Source organism: Rhopalosiphum maidis, chromosome 3, assembly GCF_003676215.2.
Source record: "Rhopalosiphum maidis isolate BTI-1 chromosome 3, ASM367621v3, whole genome shotgun sequence".
Classification (NCBI taxonomy): domain Eukaryota; kingdom Metazoa; phylum Arthropoda; class Insecta; order Hemiptera; family Aphididae; genus Rhopalosiphum; species Rhopalosiphum maidis.
The window spans coordinates 16,562,492-16,581,611 of NC_040879.1; the positions used below are offsets into that span (position 1 = coordinate 16,562,492).

Sequence of the window (19,120 nt, forward strand, 5' to 3'; positions counted from 1 at the left end):
TTACTTATGTTTAAATTATAAAAGAGAGATATAAATTAGTCTGTCCAGACTCCTGTTCCTATAATTATTATGTATTCATATATACAATATTGTGCTATAATAGGTTTGGAAAAACAGAAAAGGGTAAACGAATGTATCATCCAACTGAACCATCAACCTCCGAAAACCTATAGCGAGCATATAATGATATTATAATAGTGTAATATAATAATTTTATGTCGTAAACTCGTATCTATAGTTTATAAATTCGGTCTTCATAAAATAATATTTTTGTAATATCCACGATTCCGTAATCCATGCGTTTACGTCTATACACATTGAACGTATAATTTTCCGCCACATATATATTGTAATATAATATTCTATATTGTCAAACAAAGTTGGAAGTGGAAAGTATAAAATGTTGTATTTTCAATTTATGAATTCATCGATTGTTTTTTTTCTTAAAAAAAGAAAGGTTTTCGTTCATTTTTTCTTTATCCCAAGTGCCAAGAGTTAAGACTCATCACGATAGTTTTGCTGTAGCACAGTGGTATGCTCGTCGTAATTTACTGTGTATTGTGTGACTACCGCTGAAGGTATAATATACGACGACTGACAACTATGCGTACGGAAGGTATATTACGAAAAGCTTTTTGCACGTTTTCCGCATTAACACAACAATAAATCGCAAAGGGTCGATCGAATTCGCCTGACGCAGACGGTCATGGCGATGCTGTATAATATAATATTATATAATGTGTACTGCAATATGTACAGTATGGTCATTTCTTTTGTACGCAAGAAAATCTTCAGCACATTAATATAATAATGTATCGTCGTAATGACGTGATGTTCGCAATGCGTAATGACGTTTTTAATTTCGACAGATTTAATTATAACAATAATAAATATTATTTTGTATGCGTCGTACTATAATATTTTATGGGCCTATAGGTGTACATAATATGTATATTGTATATATATACTTTTAAGTTTTAGCAAATGGTAAGGATTCGACAGCTATGGCTGTATAGTCTACTTTTATAGATTAGATACAAATTATAAATATAAACAAAAGTAACATTATTTACAATTTCGATAATAAGTATGAAATAAAATTCTTAAGTATTTACTTCGTTAAGTCCACGATGGAGTGTGGCTGGATTAATCTAGATTTTTCGCGCCTCTAGGTATTTATTATTTCGGGCATATATATGATTAATCGCAAGGTTGTATTTGCATGACGCATGTTGATGCCGGTTCATTGGTGATGAGAAGGAGTGTATTTAATGTCTGTGCCCTATTCTGACTGGGATGATTATTACTCAATATTTTATTTTTAGAACTAGTGCAAACATCCCCCTTTTTAATAGAAGATTTTATGATTCTTAATAATCGATTTGTAAGTGGTACTTTTTAGACCATCAAACATACTACATACAGCACTATCAATATCATATTTGATCTTCGGTCCCCACGCAACGTACGCCAACTCGCTAACTTACCGATATAATAATTCAAATATAATATCGTGTGCAAATACGACGAGGCGGGCGGTCAACCGTGGCGGCGGCTTTTACACAAGATTGCGGCAGCGACGGAGTCGTCGAACGTCCTTGCCGGCGGCAACGCAAAGTTATACAGTTACGATATTATTATTATTAATATTATTTTTTTCCGATCTAGGCGGGGAATGGGACGCGGCACACTAGCGGGTTTCTCATCATCATCATCATCATCATCATCGTCATTGTTCGGCGGCGGCGCGTCCCGTTATTGTGTGTGGTGTGCGCACAAGAGTTCGTCGACCTATTGCCGCCAACAGGTACCCATATAATAATAGTATAGTCATAACTGCTAATAGAATGGGTGTGGAGGTAAGGAGTAGAAAATAATAATAATAGTAATAGTACTGCGTTTTATAATGACGTATAATATATGTATACAAACATTATAGGCGTTACTACTTAATACATTGTATAATATTATACTTATTATACATAATACTATACTATGATAAAAATAATCGCTGCGGCGGTTTCGGGGCGAAATATTAATTAACCGATATTTATGAGCAATTGTGCGAGGGTGGATAACGAGTGATATTGTTATTATATTACATTTTTTTTTCATTCGAAAGTATACTTGCTGACTATATACACAGTGTTCTGAAGAATTTTTAGATTTATTCAAAAGACGGATAATAATAATTTTTTACCCAAAAAAATTAGTAATGACGATAATTCGATAGCCAATACTATAAATAAGAACAACACTATTTTTTTTTTATAATATTTAGCAATAAGTTAACTCGCCAGCACGATAGAACAGAAGCAGACGTGTATATTATATTTCATAATATTATTCGTTGTAATTCGCCTATTTTTTATTTTTTTTAAAAAATTATTAATATGTGGTAAGACGCAGAGCCTGTATGTTTTAAAAGACTAAAAAGTCTTAATTATAACAATTTTTATTTTTATAAGTAAATTCGATCTAGGTTTCATTTATGAGAGGACGCACGCACATAACAATGAATAACAGATAAACTATTCAGAACATCGTTCGTGCCTAATCATCGATTAGTATAGTTAATTCGAAACGATACGGCTTTCAATAGTCCGTATATTTCGGATACTATTATTATTCAACTATAGAAATAGTAATATGTTTAGACTTTAAAGTGAAAAAAAAATCCTCCAGGAAACGGTCACGAAACTTATTGTTTCCGAAAGCGTAAGCTCCAGCTAATGTACAGAATTTAAAAAAACAATATATGAGGCACGCTGCTGGCTCGTTTTGAAATCCGGAACGAGAATTTTTTGAATAAACGGGTACTTGTGTCTGTTTACAACCAGCCGTTAATTCTCATTGTGGTTTTTCTACAGATAAATTTGTATAAACTGCCAATCAATATAAACTATACTGTAATTCAGTTTTCGTTTAATTTCCAACGCAACCTGCGTTCAATTGACGTGCTGCGTGAAATGCTTTTTATACCACGGAAAGGATTTTCCAAAAGAAAAAAAGGCGCACGTCACACAAAATTCAAATAGTTTTCTCATCTTGTCTACCCTGGATTTTAACTGACGTAATTGTTTATTAATGAACGAACGGACGATATAGGATATACAGCTGGCCAGCGATCGAAAAACTACATTTTCGGCCATTGTTCAATATCAGGTTAGGCTTAAGCCATATGGTAATTCAATGTATGTGTATTGTGCATACATAATAATTTTCTATCACAAACATGTTCAAAATGTAAATGATCATGAATTTAAGTTACTAGTTGAAAAAATTTTCCTATTCTGTAGTAAATATTTATATTGATTCGTTTTTGACAGTGTACTTTAAGCTTTAAGTTGTACATGGTTAATAGTTAGGACAGTTAGGTATACATTTGTCCGTAAAAAACATATTGTTATTGTTATAACTATGTAAAATTAACAAAGTCGTTTCACGTAAAACATAATCTAAAAGTGGTTTTTAACTTTTATTATTATAAAATGGAATTATCAATATAATAACAGGTTTATATCTTTACATACTTTATATACCAAGAAAATATATTATAATTATAGATAGTATTAATTATATGCGTTATAATTTAATAGCAGTAGTCGTAGTGTATTCTTTTCATTATTATAGATAAAACAGTTAACAGTACAATAATTTTATACCGTGTTACAATTAAAAATTATTATTTTAATTTAATAGTTGACACGGTGGTTTTAAAGTAAACACTATTCACTAATCAGTATTATATTTTATTTTATAGATAAGTACCTTTCATTAGAAAAATTGTACCTGAATTGCGGGTAAAAACGGTTATAATAATTTATTTTGATAAGATAGAAATGCAGCAAAAATTGTTTATGATCATAATAATTTTTAAATTTACAGAAAGTAGATTTTTTGAAAAAAAAATAGTTATTATTTTCTAATTCTAAGATTATTATGTTAATCATATCAATATTAAATTTATAACCAAATATCTGCAGCTACCACGAATTGAACAAAGCTATACATAGATTTCTGTCGAGAGAAATGTAGCCAGACAAACTGCCAAGCGGCCAAGCTGCTATTTTATTCAAACCAGTTAAAAATGCCTGTCCAAGTGGACATGATTAAAATACCCTGTAATAATATAATATATTTTAAAATGCATAAAAAAAAACCAAGAGTTATTGGACCTAAGCGTGTCTTTTTTCGATGACATTATATTAAATACATATTAGTTTGCAGACATTATTGCAGATCTTAATGAATTTAAAAAATGAGTTCCTACTACGAGGACTCCACCCCCCATAAAATATCGATTGTACGATTTTCAAAGAAAAATTATTAGTCATTACCAATTATTTTGATACCTATTCGTGTTTTTGTGATTTTTTAGACTAAAAATTTCATGGTTATTTTTAAGTTTATCAATTTTTTCATAAAATTCAAAACGTTCAGATAACTGCACTGTTTGAACATACTTCTAAGGCTTTGGTTGATATAGGCAATGCGTGGGGAGGTATTTGCACCCTACGCGTCAACCCTTACGATGTATGTATGTTGTCTGAAGATCGGTGGCGGAGGCGACAGTGGGCAGTGCGAATTTAAGTAAGAGGCGGTGGATGAGAACGTTTAGTTCGAGAGAAGGGGCGGCAAAACCTACATATTATGAATTATTTGCGTAGGTGGCGAAGGTGGGTAGGGTAGATGGCGGAGGGGGAGAAACGTCTTGATAATACGCACATAGATCAACGAGGCGGACGCCTTCCCCTCCATCGTAACGTCGAGATAGGTAGGTACCGTTGTGCCGTGATGTGTGCGCGCGCGTGTTCGCTATCCCGTTACGTGACCGACCGACCGACCGACCGACCGACCAAAACGTCGGCGGCGGCAGTGACGTCATCCGCGGCGAGTTATAACCCGTTATGTGCGATCCTACGTATAATAATAGTAATAATAATACGCGAGAAGAAGATATTTCGGCGGCGATTACCGTTATCCACGTAGCGGCGTTTTTCGGCCGTCCGTCGTCAGTATTATATATATTCTTATTATTTTTTACGCGTCTGTTCGTGATTCGCATATTACGAAGACGACCGCTACCACCACCACCACCGCCGCCGCCAACACCGCGACCATTACGGCAACGGCGACGACGCTAATCGCAGAGCGGCGCGACTCGGTCCGTCATCGGTAACGGAATTTTTTTTTTTACTCATTCTTCTTCTATATACTTTTTCTCTCGTTCTTTTCACATGCGTGATACCTATACACCGAGTCGACGCGCGGCAGTTGCCAAATTTATAGGCAGCGTATACGAATTTTGCAAAACACGAATCGTATTCCCGACTGTTCGCCGATTATACAGTAAATTGTAAGTATATGCGATGACGACAAGGCGATTTGTTCACGTAACGCCATTAAAATAATAATAAATAGCGTATGTGTGTGTGTGCGCGCGCGCATATATTAAACGATTCCCATACCTGCCGCACATGACCACCGCCGCGTGGACGGCCAAAACAGTCGGCAGAAGGAATCTGTGACGTTGACATGAAGCCCCTTCTAACGAAAAACCAAATCGAATCTTCTCACTTTTATAAATGCAGACCGTGTGTGTAACGGAAACTTTATAATCCATTTGATTCCACAATACACGGATACAAGAATATTTTCATTTAATTCATCTAAATTTGAGCAAAACTGCCGAGCTTTATAAACGTCTTTGGACATTAGTTACTTTTATGTTAGCACTTTTGCAATACAAGGAACATTGTAGATACATTCATTCGATATTTTTGATTTTTTATAATTATTTACTAAGATATATTGTGATTTTAATTAATACGTGATATCTAATATCTGTATTATATGATGGCATTTCGGTATTTATTATTTTACCATGTTTTTAAAATTTTTATTTCATTATATTTATTCAAAAAAAAAAAAAAAAAACTATAGAAAAACATATTTAGAGAATAAAGATCCGGGGTAAATTAATCATTGTTACATACAAACTTAAAATATTTAAAAAATATTGAGAAAAAAGTTTACTAACTGATAGATATTAGGTACTAAAAAAAAGCAAAAGTAAATTGAATGGAAACAATTTTGTAATAGGTACTGTAATATAATATAATGAGTAAAGACTAAAATAATTATTATCAAAATCGTAAGGAATTTTATTTATACATTTTTATATTAAATGTATTATAAAATAATTTTCTTGGAATTGAATTTGCATAAACCTATAAATAATAATAATAATAAAACTAACGGCACAACATTCCTTTATTAATTAATATAAACATATAATATTTTGTAGGTTATATCCCTGAGAAGTAATTTGAATTCTCGTGTAGTTTTCAAAAAACGTTCTGTTGGAATAAGTTTTAAAATATACATTGTCTAATAATAATATGTTAGTTTTCATAATTTTGCGTACCTATTGTCAATCACGCAATGGTAACCAGTAACGAAGTAATAATCTTTGGTAAATATATATGTGACAACGCGATAATATCACATTTATAATTAATGCATTACTATAATATATATATTGTATACGTACAGTGTTGAATTGTACGAGCTATTATAAAATATTGCACGCACCTGCCGCAAGAGACCACACGGCTACATGATATTATTATACTCTAAGACAGCGATTGTTGTTTTTTCCTGTATTTTTTTTTCAAGTCCCGTTAATCGTCGACTTCGTGCGTTGCACTGTTTTGCGTACCTTTAAAATATACACGCGCAGGCGTATTCCGGCGGGGACCAAATCGAATTATGGGACAACTGCAGTGTTAAAAATATACATTTAAATACCTCCGGTCATCACTAACGAGCTAAATTGTTATTTTTCATCCGTAACTTTTAACATGACTGTATACGTTACGTTTGAAATGTGCCAATATATGTATTAACAGTCTATAGTTAACTGATGCAATGATAAGCTGATTTTCATCAAGATAAATGTATTCAGTAAAATTTATCTTGGCCGTATCATAATAAAATAATGTGATTTGCGCAATATGTGATTCAATTATTGATCGAATGTAATTTTTGAAATTAAACTAAACTATTATTAGAAATTAACAAACTTAGTGAATAGAGATATATAAACTAAGAAGGTTAAAATTATAATATTATATATTTAAATAAATTCATCAAGGATTAAACACTGTCATTCGATCAACCGTATAATGTTTGTTGAAATCAAACCAAACAACAATTTTCCTATTAGCATATACTATGTACATTAAATTAATACATTATACATATAAACCCACACATAGTTATAAATTAGTAAGTTCCTAAAATGTATCATATCATATCATATCTTATCACCAAATAATAATTATGCATAGGTATTGTACGATTATGCTGCCATAACATATTTTTTAGTCATTATAAAAAAGATGGTATTTTATGTGAATTTCATTTGATTTGCCAACTCAATACGATCGAAGACAGTATATTATTTTATATATCGCGAACATCGCAATTTCCTAATGTAGTCGAGGGTAAAAAAAAATGGTAAAGTTTACTCCACATTCGCAACTTATTCACATATTATATAATATATAATATATTATGTACCTTATACATATAATACAGCTAAACATGATAATGTTTTGTATCATAGAAACCACTGGACAGTGTAAACAGCGTATTTGTGTCATGTTTTTACTGCCCCACAAAACGAGAACATTGGGAAGTCGTAATACTTTGTATTTTAGTATTTATGTATGGGTGCATAATGCATAAATAAAGTGCATGCGCGTGAACGAATGATGGTTTATGTATGTACAGATTCAGACGTCAGTCGTGGACGAGTGTGCGGGGTGTAGTAAAAATTATAATCGTATAATATTTTATTCAGACCTTATTCAGAAGACTTTTCCCTAATGCACAGGACGTTTATGTCTAGTATACACTCCGGTGGTCGAGAACTGAGGAGAGAAACATTCTAAAAACTAATAGTTGTTTGCAGATGATTTAGATATTAATTGGTCCTATCAAAATTAAATCGTATATTTGCAGGAATATTGAAGAGTATAAACGAGGGGATAGCTTTACTCTAATTGATCATATTACTCGTGTGTACTTCATGTAAATACCCAAAGTAAACAGTAATATGATATATTGATATAGTAATATTTACTGCCGATTATTTGGTTTCTATTTATACGCACAACCCGTTGGTTAGAATTAACCATGATTATATATTGCAGTATATATTACAAACTTTGGGAGCTCCGCCGACGATGGTGATGGCGTTCGTAACTTTATGGCTGTCCACACATACACACAAACACACACACACACACACACACACACACACACAGGTATTATGTAAGTACGGTCGATAACTATAACACTGTATAGTATATATACGTGTATGTATAACGACATGTACACACACGCGCGCGCATATATGTTAAGGAAAGAAAAACATCGAAACCGTGCGACGTACTTGTGTACAGTACATTACACGTTATATGTTGGAACCGAGCGCCGCGTATATATATACGTATTGTGTTATACGGATCGGCGCACGCCTTTTCGGCCAGCGCACCACCGATCGATCCGTTGACGAGTGAGCGCGCGCGGCAGGGTGGTGTTGACGATGCCCGTTCGCATCCCTCTGTCAACAACACCACTACCCCGCGCCGCGCACAACGCGTCGCCGGTCACTCGAATCCGCCGCCGCCGCCGCCACACGCGCGCGCATGAGCGCTCATCCGATTGGTTGTTTATTTACGACGTTCGTCGCCGTTACGATATTATATATATATATATATTATTATTATTATTATATTATAAGACATTATCGTCATCATCATCATCATCGTATTATTATTATTATTATTATTACTGTATATTATATTATCACTATTACTGAATATGCGATGAGCTATATACGGTCTCATCACCGTCGACATATTATTATAATATGATACACCCATCGTCATGTATACGTTATGTATACGCATGCAAATCGCAATCGTTAACTCTACTGCGGTGTGTCGAATATCGTCAACAAGCGGGCGAAGGTCGACGTAAACGCTTTGCGTGCGTGTAATAGGCACTATATATATATATATATATGATATTCGGGTCACGCCGTGTGTTTACGTTTTGATTTTTACCTGTGCTGATGGGTATCGCCGGCGGCGGTCCCGGGAGCTGTGCTGACGTGGCCGCGGCCGTCGATGTCTGCTGTTGGGGCGGCGGAGACGGCGAAAACAGTCGCGAACAGATGGGCACGGCCGCCGGGACGGGCGGGAAGTTCGGATCGTCCGCTACGGCGGCGGCGGCCGTCTCCTCGGCCGCCGCAACCTCCTCCTCCGTCGACGTCTCCGCGTCCGCCTCCTGCTTTGGCTGTACGATGACGACGACACTGGCCGGTGCCGCGTGGCCGGTGGCCACCGCGATGGTCGACTTCTTCCTCATGATGGTTTCGCGTTACCCCGCGGCCGTGCCGGCAGCCGCGGCACTGGCGGCGTGCATCGCTCGACGAAGTTCACTTCATGATGTTCCGCGAGCCGCGGCTGACCGGGGCTATGTTTCGATTTATCTTATAGAATTTTATCGTAACGACGATGTCGTTTGCTAACGAAACCTCAGACGGAGAAGGCGACGAGACGACGAGATCGGCTCGTTCGTACCCGCGATATATATATATATATATGTGTGTGTGTGTGTGTGTGTGTGTATTTACCGGTCGCACGATAACACTACGGTAATAATATGTACGTGTGTTTTTATGTATATTTATTGTAAAATACTGCACGGACGCGGCCACGAAAACAACAAACGGCGGCGGTTGCGAGACAGGTCGTCGTCGCAGTCGCCGTCGTATAGCCGTCGTCGTCGTCGACGAGATGCGCGTAGGGCAGTGAATGTAGTGCGTGTGCGTGCTCGGTGCGTCGGCGTAGGCCTGGTTTATCGAGCGCCGGTCGCCGCCGTGACAAAGGCCGCCCGGGCCGGTGGATACGCGGTGCTGGCGCGGCGTACATACCCGGAGACGCGCGGTGGCGTGGAGGGGGCAGGAGGAGCGCGGAAAAGGCTCGTGTTGCCTCGACGGGACCGGCTTTTTCGTGCGTCCTCGTCGCGGCGTGTTCGTGTTTGTATACCAACCGAAGTCGTGTGTTTACGATTTTTTTTCCATCCTATCCGTCACGCGTGTTACGTACGATTGCCGCAACGTTTCGGCAAGACATTTCGTCTACCCCGACACCGCGTGTGCTGCCGGAACCGGTGCAGGGAGATTGACGACGACGCGAATGAATATATACCGCACTACTATATAATACTACCTTACATACCAATCACCCTCGTCGCGAACACTAAATAATTTTTTAATTTAACGAAATCATTATACTTCGTACAATACGATACTATTATATTGTATTATTTATTTACATTAAAACATGGAACACACTCAATTATATTATTATTATACACTATTATAAAAACTTGGAATGCATTTAAAATATTAGATAGGTATATAAAATATATAATATTAAAGAATTATAAAGCTCGATTACTTAATATTTTGTAAAAACATAGAACTAATAAATATAGGTACCTATACCAAAAAATAATAATATGCTCTCATTGGCCAGTTCATAGTTTTGACAATAGGGCGATTTGTTATATATAATTTATCCTTGCTAATAGAAACACGGAACGGGAAAAAGTTTCCGGATCAGAAAGCTAGGACCCTAAAGTTAACATTAGGTAACAATGAAAGAGCATCGACATCGTGATTAATACGTTTCGTGAGAAACATTAAGCTACCCTATTTTCTCCTGTAATATAGGGCGGACATACTGTGACGTTATAGCGCTGGAACACACTTATGAGGTGTGTATTTAACGTGTAAAATGAAGGTAGCAAATTGCTGCATCCTTCAAACTGACAACTATAATTTAATAAATATGGATTCCAGGTGGTCAAATAACTATGTCATACTTCAAAACTTACTGAATAAATGAACAATATAATGTCTTTAAAGAGCTATAGAAAGCCAATGTGGATCCAAAAATTTAATGACCGATAAAAAGTAATACCAATGTCTCTACAACACGGTTATCTGAAGACTAAAGTTTAATATCATTAATATATTTAAACAAGTTAGTATCGTGAGAACGAGTGTAGGACATAAAATGGTGTGATATTATTTATATTTTATACGCCTTGTTATTTCTTATTTATATATCATTCAATCATTCATACTGCAACGTGCCATCAATTATAATGTATTATAGGTATATTCATCTTCAAAATGTCATTCATTTCGTTTATTATGTAATACATAAACTAAAAGTAAATATAGTTACGTCTTACGCTTCAACGCCACGGTAGTACACAAGTGTTGTAAATACTCAATACTGGGGGGGGGGACAGAAGAAGATTGACAGTGAAGAACATAATATAATCACATATTTTAATATTACAATGAATACTTTAGTTAATTTGGCTATTATTAATAGTATTTGGATGAAGTTTTTGAATAAATATTAAATTCTGTCATATTTATGTAAAAATAATGAATGGAAAAAAAAATAAATTGAAGGCGTAAATAAAGGCATTTTACCATACTGGAAATGAAAATATTGGACGTTTGTGTATACTAGTATACATAGCACACCGTGATATACTGATATATAAGTGTATCACCATATCAGCCGTGAACTTCAAAAACGAGAAATATTATCTATGGACATTACAAAATTGACATAACATAATGGACACTTCGAATGTCGATAACATATATAGCCACCATGAAAATGATATATAAACATACATGGAATACTCCTATATTAATACATATATAATAATATCATTGAGTATACATCTTCTCTATAGATATAGGTACACACTATTTGCGAAAAACTTATATACTCGTGCATGGCACATTATCTAAATATAGATATACACAATTAATGGTTAATATAATATTAACTTAGCCATACGACGTCATGCATGTTAGTATAATACGAGATATAGTTAAATGTTGATCATTCTCCAGATATCCAAAAACAAGCGTAAACATTTTAGCAGAGTGTTTCTATATATTATACTACAGGGAATGGTATAAAGTATACACTAATACATAATTAAACCTTTATAACTGTGTCTGATAATTGGAAAACATAAATGAGGTAACTTTCCTTGAAATGTTTCACAAATCGCTTCAAAACTTCACACACATATATACGTCGAAACGTTTTATTTGGGATAAGAATAATTGAGAAGTTTATACTAAAATGACTATTAGTGTATATATGAATAACTGAATAAATATTATATACAATATACTATATATGTATAATATATGAACACACAGTTTTTTACAAGTATAAAAAGTAAAGTTAAAATCGTATTCTTTAATAATAATAATAATAATAGCAATAATAATAATTGAATAATGACAGACAACTACTGTAAACATAATTTGTTCGTCCGTCATTATTCATTACGCACATTGTTAACGCATTTTTTTTTTTTTTGTAAATCGATTTTTTCTATTACAATTATATCATTTGATGCCCAATTATTTATTGCTTGCTAATCGCCAACCGAGCATCCGTTGCACATACAAACTCAATTTATAATTCGTACATAACGACTGTCGTGTGCGCGTAATGGCATATTATAATAATATCATAAAGTTTTCGTATAATCGCTATTAGTTTTTACTGATCAATTAGAAAGAACCTACCTATATAATTATAACCAATAAGTGCTTTTTTTATGTACTCGTCTAAAGCATGTAATATTTTAATATACTTTCGAGTTCTACAATATGTACGATTTAACAATATTATATTGCACCTCACCCGCACATGATATACGTATTATACCGCGATGATGATAATACTGTTTCGTTAAAATTTGAAAATGTTTTTAAATATACCTAAATGAAATATAATTGATATATATATTTTATAGAGGTATAAGTGCGCGAAGACAGCGGCGGCACAGTGAGTATTGTAATATTTTTTTTTCTGCGCTTGCACATTCGAAATCGTCTACCAAGCAAAATTCCGCAAAATTTCGGAAACGCGCGCGCACATGTATCGAGTACCTATAGGTATATACGAATTTTTTGCCGGTCTCCGCTCGACACATCAGCAAAATGACACATTGTACGTGGTCATCACATAACTACGCGTGCGCGTGTTCGGTATAATATAATGTATAATATTATATATCGTATAATATATCATTTACACTTAAAGTGTGCGAGTGTGTGCGTGAGTATTCTCCGGACGCGCGAACGCGCGTGCGTGTGTACGAGTGTATGACGCCAACGCTGAAGACTGTATGCAAAATAATATAGGAAAATGTTCGCGTGCTGCTGTCGTATGGGTCGTCGTACCCGATGCAAAAAATAAAAATAAAAAAAAACAATAACAATAACGATGATAGTAAAAAATGTTCAATAAACGTCGGCGGCGGCGGCGGCAAAAGTGCCGACGTCGATAGAAAATCGATTAAAATACTCAAACACTGGAAACTCGCAACCGAACTACGCTTCTGACGTCATCGGATATAAAAACCATTCCGCGCGGGCGATACATAACATAATAACATACGGGTAATATTGATAGTATGTTTGGGTTCATCGATACTGATTCTATCGATCAGTACCGGAAGGTTCAAAGGCAAAAATGCTCAACTATAGTATAAATAATCGATGATGTTTGAAAAATGTCATTGACACTTACCTCTGATTGTGCTCGGCATCGTTGTGGCTGTTGTGTAATGTGCCCGGTAATCGCGACGACGATGGTCTTCCGGTGCACACACCACAAGAGTGTTTCTTATACAGCTCTTGCGCCGTTAAGGACGGTGCGACGGTGTTCGAGTGCGACTGCGTGAATCGTACGACGATATTATTATCAAAACGACGGTTAGGTTATAATAATATATGATATCACAGTAGATATATAGGTATATCGTATTCGATTCAAAATGTTACGTTAAAAAACGAACTGGACGCAATGGATAAATGAATTTAAACGGTTTACAATAATTCGTGGAACGACGACGGACGGTGTAAATACGTATTATTATTATTATTATAATAAAATATATAAACGTCGTTTCGTTGTAGTGTCTCGTCGACCAAATAAAAAAAATGTTCAATGAGAGTAAAAAAAAAAATTGAATAAGAAAATGAAACAAATAAAATATCAAAAACGTTCGTCAGCTAATACTGTGGCTACGAGTTGTCCGCCGACCGGGCTCTGCAGTAGACGACGACGCGATACCACGCGCGGGCGGTTTGCTTGGTGCCGGAGGCCTTGTCCCGCCGCAGCGGTTGTTGTAGTTGTTGTTGTTGCTGGTGGCGTCCGTGGTGCCGACGACTAGACGTCCGGCAGACATGGCTGCTGGGTCGAGATTTTCGCGCCTTCATACATTTAAAACGGTACGCGTGCAAACGGATTTAGAAACGAAAAAAAAAAAAACCGAAAACGACCAACCGACGTTCTGGCGGAGAGTCGCGACAAAGGTCCGCGCGTCGACTGTACGCGATTCGGGTAGCGTTCGGGTCACGGTGTCGACGATATTATAGTATATTGTACGTACTATTGCGTCCGACCGAAAACACGAGAACCGTTTAGTGTAATGTAAAAAATTTTTTTTTAAAAAAACATATAACGACAATACATGAGAAACACTCGTCAGTTGTGTGGGTGCGACGGAGGTGTAGACTCGAGTGTCGGAAATTCGCGACGACACGCGGACGATGATCCGACGGTGTCTTGACGTGTATAACCGAACGGGACAGTTAAAAGTTGTGCCGCGGAGGACCGGTTCTGTTGGCGATTCGCGGTTGTGCTGTCACTGCGTCGGCGATAATGCGATGGCCAGTAATGACAATATTACAATAGCGGTTGGCGGACTGTGGCGACTCGCAAAATTTTCGACTACAAACCGCGACGACCGCTGAGGACCACGGCAGACATTGAACTTGAAACCCGAGGCGGACCGCGGCGGCCGCCGCGACGAGTTTCCCCCACCAAGAGAAAACCGTTTTCTTGCAGACCGGCCGTGGCGCGTAGGCCATCCGTCCGGGGGACGCGCGCGCGGTTGACGGCGTGTGCCCCCCCGACCACCCGCCGACGATCGCTCGGGCGAAAAAACGGCGAATTATATACCGTAAAAATGGAAAATAATATCGTTATTATCATAGCGGTACATTATCATTAATTTCAGTACATTACGGCAGCGCGGCGATGTAATATAATAATACTCGTTCCTAATATATACATAACCGCTGCAGGTATAGGATATTATAATATATACAAACGGCCACCGCATAATCTTATATTATCCGTAACGCGTCGTCGTCGTCGTCGTCGTCGTTGTTGTTGTTATTGTTGTTGTTGTTGTTGTTGTAAAGTCGGTCAGAGCTTGAATATATATATATTAACGCGAGCGCGCGCGTCGAACACGATAATATATGCAAGCGAGAAATTATATTATTATATGCGAAGATTACGCCGTAGTGCTTTTGTCTCGTGCTGCTGCTGAGCGGGCGCTCGAGGGGATGGCAGGCGACGTATTGTGTCTACCCCCGTAATAACGCTCTTATCGGCGGCCTAAACTGACGTTCGACGACTTAATTTGTGTTTTTCGATTTGCAATAAATCCATTACAGCGCGCGGGGATGGTCGCGTGTAAACCACTACACTACCCGTTTCTACGACGACGTGTCCCTAAGTTCGCGACCCGAGACGACATGATGATGTTAAAATGTGTGTAGCAGAACGCTGACAAAGAACGGTCGTTTAAAACGACTCGTGTCATAAAACGCGCGCTGCTGCAGCCCCCGTGATATTATATAATATTGTCGACACACACGAATAAGACGACGACGATGGTCATAATAATAATAATAATAATGATATACGCCATTATTACTATTATATAGATAATAGGTAATGCCCGTGACCCATCGCCGTCGAGCTGTGTATTATTTTAAGACTCGCGGCGGCGGACCGCGCAACAACCGTTGTTTTTACCGGTTGCCGCCGCGGCTCGTAGAGGGCAACGGCGGCGGCGACTACGACTACGACGGCGCGAGGGGGGACCAACGGTAACTCGCCCGCTTGTACCGTTATTACGGTTGTGCGGAGGTTTTCTCATCGGCGGCGGTGGCGACCAAGCGAGAAGAAGACGGCGGCGACGAAGAGTACATAATGTGTATAATATTATGCTCGTCTCACGGCAAGTAAAATCGCGCAGGTGTAATATTATTATTGCGACGAGTGCTGTGTCCGTACATACTCGGGTGTATGTACATAGCGTATGTGTGCGCGCGCGCTCGTGATAATGATGGTTACGTACCTAATTTACGATATTATAATAACATGGTGTTTGGGGAGAACGACACGACGGATGGCATCCGCGTGTGTCCGTTCAAATATTAAATAATATTGGTTTAAGACGAAATAAATTATCATCGACTTTGCCCCAAACACCGGTATAGGTTAATACACGATAGTATTATTCAGCGTGCACAATATTATTTATAATAAAATACACCGGGCGTTTATCGTATATTATATCGTTTTGTGGTTTCGTTCGAAACGTGAAAATCGCTAAACTTCCGGTTATACGTGTATATATATATATGTGTGTGTAGAATACCAGAATGTATATATAGATACCGCTCCGCAGAGTGCAGATTGCAGACACATGCACTTGTGAAAATCATAAACAATATGGGTACACTTGTGTATGTCACGTTGTATATCTGTATAATATGCATAATATTGTACTCGAGCATAATGAATATAAAAATCCCACAAAACAATACTTTTTAGTTTTCAATCGAGAAATGGAAAAAAAAATTATGTTTAAACAAAACCAAAGTTTGCGAAACAATGTACTGCCGAGCCAATTTTATCATGTTTAGCGAATTTTGATCACCATGTTCTTTTGTTTCTGAAAACTTCGAATAGAAACGCTTTTTTTCTAGTTTTTACAAAATATAGACTTGTTTTAATCCTATATATTTCCATAATTTCCATAAATGCGTATAACAAAAAACCTACACACAAAACAAGATTTTTTTCAGATTTTTTCAGATTTATATTGAATTATTGAAATCAATATTAATAGTCGTAATTTTTTTATCAATATAGCTTTTGTTTGAGTTTGATGAGTATCTAGTGCCAACGAATAATATCAGCAACAAATACGAGTGAATTCGTATTGCACATGCAGTCACAGTGTAATTATGAATCCGCACGACAGTCGCCCATTTCAACAATATATTTACAATTAATATAATAATTATAATTATTTAACAATTTCAGAGGTCTATTTTTTTTTTATAGTTAAATAAAAATTGTTTTTCTCGTTTTATTTTTTTTTTTATAAATATGGTCCCCTATAGGTAATCCTTGCGCCAATGTTTTTACAATTACGAAACATCGATCAAACACTCGCACTGCTTTGTTGAAGGTGTCGAGTATACCCCATTATGGAGTAGGTCACTGTAATGGATATGTATTAAATTTGAATTGAATAATTATATCACTGCATACGAAAAACAATTTCGAGTGTAAACGGTCTGGTATAACATTTATATTAATATTGCTGTTTGTAATCTATTTTTTTATTAGCCGTAACTACGACCCGTAAGGTAACTGGAAGATTGTTTTAAAATTAAAAAAAAAATCACATATATTATTAAGTAATCATTTTACCTTATATTATTTGATATAATTATATTTCTATGGCTGCCATTTACTTTTATAGTTATATAAGTTAACACCGACGCACCGTAATGTAGTGTTACTGTGTTGTGAATAATAAGATCACCGTTCGTGGTATAAATTTTTAAAAATTAATCTGAATATTTTTAAAATTCCATTATGCATATAGTAAATAATAATAATACATGCAAAACAAAAGGTTTGAAGATCCTACGACTAATATTTTTGGAATTTCAGCAAAACAACAAAAATTATTTAAATATAAATCGTTATTACACGTTTGAATATCCAACGTCGTCATATTTGAATTTAAAACGCTCATAAAAAAAATAATGCAACTTTATTACGCTTAAGTTTTTTTTAAATTTAAGTAAAAAGTTTATGAGAAATGTTGTATATAGTTTTTAAACGTTAAATGTTAAAATAATAAATCTTATGGATTTTTAATTACAAAATAATATGCACGCATCTTTGTGATTTGATGAATTTTGTAAAATCTAATAAATGCTTATAAAAATTATTGTGACTATATATTTTCGATATATTTTTATTGTGATATGAATGATATGATAAATCTATGAGGAATCTTAAATTTAATTTTTATGTAACTCACACATGAAAGTTTTTTTCTTACAGAAATCGAAAATAAACTAAATAAAGTAAAAAATTTCAAATACTTTTTATTAAATTTATTTCCTTTTGTGTCTATTACAATTTACAATAGTAAATACTAATATAATAGGAAGAACACTCATTCACACAAGTTGAATAAAGAATAATTTTTCTACAGTAAAACATATTCATCGTTCAAAATCTAAATACCATTTAGTTCATAGTGATATTAAGATATTGCAGATTATTGATTAGTGATTACTATATTATTATACGTTCGTCTATTAATTCCAAGCTACTGCGGGAGCCAGGAAGAGAACTCTCGTAAAACTTGACAATTGAAAACAAGTAGGTATATTATACAACAAGTATATCTCCGACTAATCGAAAGACTATAAAATTTATATATTAATATTATTACGTCTCTGTCTTGTAGTTGATGATATTCTGCGAAAAAGTATCAGCTTAGAAAAAACATTAACGGTGTTTGCTTTGTTTCACATAGTAAAAGAAATGAAAAAAATTTTACTCCAAAGGTAATTTACAATTATTAATTACTTTTATTTCTGCGTATTAATATAATTATCGTTATTTAATTGTTATGAATCAATTGTTTTCATATCTCAAACATTAAAATGTAATATTGTTGATTTTCTACAATATATACAGTATCTATCTACTGTATACTAAAAATAATTTAATTTATACATCTATCTTTTACTAGTATAGTGTATTAAAAAAATAAAAATAAAAGATGATAAATAAAATTGAAT

At 35.5% G+C, this 19,120-nt stretch overlaps 1 protein-coding gene across 2 annotated transcripts in view; it reads right to left on the bottom strand.

Annotated features, from left to right (window-relative positions):
- Positions 1-14,963, bottom strand: part of LOC113555490 (probable nuclear hormone receptor HR3) — a 69,443-nt gene extending 54,480 nt beyond the window's left edge. The window contains exon 1 of one of the 2 annotated variants that reach the window (XM_026959824.1): positions 13,731-14,963. In XM_026959824.1, coding sequence (XP_026815625.1) covers positions 13,731-13,749 — 19 coding nt within the window. In that variant the 5' untranslated portion in view covers positions 13,750-14,963. Of the gene's footprint in view, positions 1-9,140; positions 9,867-13,730 lie in introns of those variants that run through there. The other variant, XM_026959823.1, reaches the window with a different exon arrangement.
- Between the last annotated feature and the right edge of the window lie 4,157 nt (positions 14,964-19,120).